General features: G+C 32.0%; 1 protein-coding gene across 2 annotated transcripts; it reads left to right on the top strand.

Annotated features, from left to right (window-relative positions):
* Positions 1 to 655: 655 nt before the first annotated feature.
* LOC134369006 (ras-related protein Rab-18-like) lies at positions 656 to 1551 on the top strand. Of its 2 annotated transcripts, XM_063085232.1 has the most exons (2): positions 656 to 1063; positions 1131 to 1551. In XM_063085232.1, exons 1-2 carry the CDS (start codon positions 679 to 681, stop codon positions 1337 to 1339), a joined length of 594 nt encoding a protein of 197 aa, XP_062941302.1. In that variant the 5' UTR covers positions 656 to 678; the 3' UTR covers positions 1340 to 1551. The 2 variants fall into 2 exon arrangements, with proteins under 2 accessions (XP_062941302.1, XP_062941301.1); XM_063085231.1 differs by having other exon boundaries at positions 656 to 1551.
* The last annotated feature ends 2955 nt before the right edge of the window (positions 1552 to 4506 follow it).

Raw genomic sequence — 4506 nt, 5'->3', positions numbered from 1 at the left:
GATGAGGGTTGGCATTTTTGTCTTGTTCCTGGTTTGAGAAGAAAAGTTTTCAACTTTTATGTTGAGTATAATGTTAGCTGCTGTTTTTGCTATTCTGATAAGTGTTTAGCAACATCTTATTGTGATTTTAATTTGCATTTCTCAAGTGGCTAATAAAGATGATGAGCCAGTTTTCATGTACTTATTTCCAGTCTGTATCTCCTCATCTGTGAACCTACTCATTTTCTAATTGGATTTCTTTTTCTTTTACTATTGAGTTTTGATATTTCTTTCATGTGCAATGTACTTGTCCTTTGTTGAGTATGCACCTTTGAGTATTTCTGCCAATCTTTGTTTTCCCATTCTTTTAGTATCTTAACAGAGTCCTTCATTAAACAAAATCATTAATTCCATGATAAAATCCAATTTATCAATTGTTTTTTTATGGATTATGTTTTTGGTATCAAGTTAAGAACTCTTTGCCTATGCACAAATTCCCCAAAATATTCTTTTACTTTTTTTCTAGAAGTTTTGTAGGTTTAAGTTTTACATTTGAACCCGTAATTTATTTTGAATTCATTTGTGTAAAATGGTTGAGATCTTGAGATTCATTTCACTGATTATGAATTTCTAACTGTTCTAACAGTTTTTCAAAAGACTATCTTCCCTGAGCTGGGCTCGGAGCGGAGCAGGGTCAGGATGGACGAGGACGTGCTGACTACGCTGAAGATCCTCATCATCGGCGAGAGTGGGGTGGGCAAGTCCAGCCTGCTCTTGAGGTTCACAGATGATACTTTTGATCCAGAACTTGCAGCAACAATAGGTGTTGACTTTAAAGTGAAAACAATTTCAGTGGATGGAAATAAGGCTAAACTTGCAATATGGGATACTGCTGGTCAAGAGAGATTTAGAACATTAACTCCCAGCTATTATAGAGGTGCACAGGGTGTTATATTAGTTTACGATGTCACAAGAAGAGACACCTTTGTTAAACTGGATAATTGGTTAAATGAATTGGAAACATACTGTACAAGAAATGACATAGTAAACATGCTAGTTGGAAATAAAATTGATAAGGAAAATCGTGAAGTTGATAGAAATGAAGGCCTGAAATTTGCACGAAGGCATTCCATGTTATTTATAGAGGCAAGTGCAAAAACCTGTGATGGTGTACAATGTGCCTTTGAGGAACTTGTTGAAAAGATCATTCAGACGCCTGGACTGTGGGAAAGTGAGAACCAGAATAAAGGAGTCAAACTGTCACACAGGGAAGAAGGTCATGGAGGAGGAGCCTGTGGTGGTTATTGTTCTGTCTTATAAACTCTGGGAAATTCTATCTCTTGCATATTTGATCAGATAATGACATCTTTCTGTATATAAACTCTTTAACTGCTATTTTAGGGACCTTGCAGTTTGCACATAATTGTTTTGTATCATGGCAGTAAATATTTGCAAGAAATCCCAGTCATCGGCTTTCCCAGGTAAAATGTTAGGGTAAGCATGCACAGTTTGCAGTCTATAGTTTTTTATGTAACATAAAATAAGTGTACCTTTATAAGTACATCTGATTTTATGATTTACATTTATCATGTAATTTTTTAAAAATCCATCTATTTAGCATATGTTGATATAAGGTCTACTTTTGGTCTCTTTTTGCTTAAATACTCCTATCAATTATTGAATTACCTGATGTGTAGAACTCCTAGGACCACAGGAGGTATACAGGTATCATCAAACCTGGCAAATTTCCTTTCAGAAATAGCAAAAAGCATGATTCCATAGCTTTCTAGGGTGTTTGAGTCTCTTTTAGTACTAAGCAAAATCTTCATTACAGAATGTAGCCCAGGCCAATTATAATTAAATCTCTGTTTGTTCTGATGATGCTTCTAAAATAGCATTGATATGTTAAAGAAGGTTGGTATTACTTTTTAGTTTACTTCAATGTTTATCTCAGTTGCTTAACTGGAGTTTTAATCCTGTGATATATGTACATTGGATTAATGACCCTTTGTGCAGCATTTCTAGTTAAGTGGTGTTTGGCAAAATGGTAATAAGGTTTTACCCCATTTTGGTTTCACAAGGATATAAACAGTGTTTATTGTAACTCCTGTAGTGCTTTTCACTTTTAAAACCAACAACTTTTTTCATAAATGTTGATAGTGTTTGTCCAGGTACTTCAATTGTAGCTTGTGTACTTGTGTAATGTTTATGAATATTTGTATCTTATGGCTTCCATAAATGGCTAGTTGATATTCAAAAACCTATTTCTGTGTTTTGAGGGATGGGGGAAAAACACTAAATGACAATTTGAGAAAGGCATATTGCTTCCAGATTCTGATGTGTGTGGGAAAATATGTACTGTTGCAATTAAAATCTTGATAATTTTCTGTTAACAAGTAACTAATAGTTTATCAAAACCAACTTGTACAGACTAATAAATCTTTTCCACAGTATTCAGTTTTCTAACCTCTTGCTATTGTACATTATATATTTTTTCACTCATATGTTATTTAATTGACATTGATCTCTGCTATGTTAAGCCCCCAAATAAGTAATTTGTTCTTTAAGCCTGATCACTGTAATACTCCTTTGTAAGATTCTAATATTAATTTCTGGGCATTTATTCTCTAAATACAGTTGCAAAAGATTAACATTTTTGTGGGTTATCTTTACAATATGTGTGTTAATGGATTTATTCAAGTTGGGTTCTTTCTGAAATGTACATCGTCACATATGAAAATGTCACATTTTACTTGGTTTACACTTTTTAGTCTACATGTGATTAAAGGTTTCATACATTCTGTATGTTTTTACTAAATATAAAACATTTGCTACTCTTATATTGGAGAAAGGTAGCCAACACGTACTTATGATTTGTTCATGTTACATTAAAACTTTAGGTTTGTGTGTTTATGTAGAGTCTGTATTGACAAGACTTTTATGTTTATTGCTTTTTGCTCCTTGAGCTATATAATAATCTTTCTGTGCATTGGATTGTTGTCTTGATTTGGTCAGAATTTGGATATATATGAATCACTTGAATATAACCTTTAAAAATTAATTTTGTTTCATAGATTTATATTGTAACCCTTTATAGTTTTTGAATAAATATAGCCTGCTTTCCTTAAAAAAAAAAAAAAAAAAAAAAAAAAAAAAAAAAAGACTATCTTCCCTTCAACAAATTACTTTCAAAACTTTGTCAAAAACCAGTTTGGCATATTTGTGTAGGTCTATTTCTGACTTCTCTATTCTATTTCACTGATTAACGGATCTATACCTTCCACAATATCCCACAGTCTTGGTTAATGTAGACATATAATAGGTCTTGAAGTCAAATAGACAAACTTATCTTTTTTATCCATTTTATCCTTTTGCAAAGTGATTTTAGTTACTTCAATTTCCTTCTCTTTTATATACATTTTAGATTAATTTTGCCTCTATCTGTCAACTGTTGTTGAAATTAGCATACCAAAGTGATATCTATACCCTATGTTTATTGCAGCACTATTCACAATAGCCAAGATATGGAATCAACCTAAGTATCCATCTACAGATGATTGGATAAAGAGAAAACAGTATTTGTACACAATGGAATATTTCTCAGGCATAAAAAATAAAATCGTCATTTGTGGCAACATGAATAAGGCTGGAAGAGATTATGCTAAGTGCAGTAAGTCAGGCACAGAAAGATAAATACTGCATGCTCTCACTCATGTGGGGCAGCTAAAAAGAGTTGAGTTTCTAGAAGAAGAAAGTAAAATGGTGGTTAGTAGAGGCTGGAAAGGATTGAGGGAGGAGGGAATAGGGAGAAGTTAGTTAGTTTAAAAATTACAGCTATATAGGAAGTATAAGTTCTAGCATTCTATAGAAGTGCTAGATGTCTATGATTAAGGTCAATTTATTCTGTAATTTCAAATGGCTAGAAAAGAGAAGTTTTAATGTTCTCAACACAAAAAAAATGATGAATGTTTGTGATGATGCACATGATAATTACCCTGCTTTTAAAATTACACGTTGTAAATATGTCTGAAAATATCACTCTGTACCCCATAAAATTGACAATATAAAATTTAGAAAACAAAACAAAACAACAAAAAACAAGCTAGCACAAGTGATAAATGCCCTCTGATGGACAGGAGATAGTAAAAAACAAACATAAAAAAAAGCCCACCAACTATTTAAATAAAGCATTAAACCGACATATAATTATATTCTCACCAAATTTCATTTTATATTCAAAGACTGGTTTACCATGTTTGTATCTATCCCAGAAGTTAAGTTATAAGAATTAAATAAGATTATTGTAACCCAAATTCCCTAGGCCACTTACATTTTGGATACTGTCTAATTAACCATTACTCAAATTTTGCTCCTTTTTATTCTCTTTGCCTACTCTCCTCTATAATAATCTCATTTGAAAGTTAAAAAAAAGATAAATATTATGTCAAATTTTCATATTAATTTGAAGAAAATTGACATCTTTATCATAATCTTTTCCAATCTATGAACATGGAATATCTCTTTATT

Source organism: Cynocephalus volans, unplaced genomic scaffold (assembly GCF_027409185.1).
Source record: "Cynocephalus volans isolate mCynVol1 unplaced genomic scaffold, mCynVol1.pri scaffold_199, whole genome shotgun sequence".
Taxonomy (NCBI): Eukaryota; Metazoa; Chordata; class Mammalia; order Dermoptera; family Cynocephalidae; genus Cynocephalus; species Cynocephalus volans.
The sequence above is the reverse complement of the archived record's forward strand: the minus strand, read 5'-3'. Positions and strand labels throughout refer to the sequence as shown.

Bases quoted from the DNA above. Each gene is read 5' to 3' on its own strand.
- LOC134369006 (XM_063085231.1), top strand. From the start codon at position 679: ATGGACGAGGACGTGCTGACTACGCTGAAGATCCTCATCATCGGCGAG.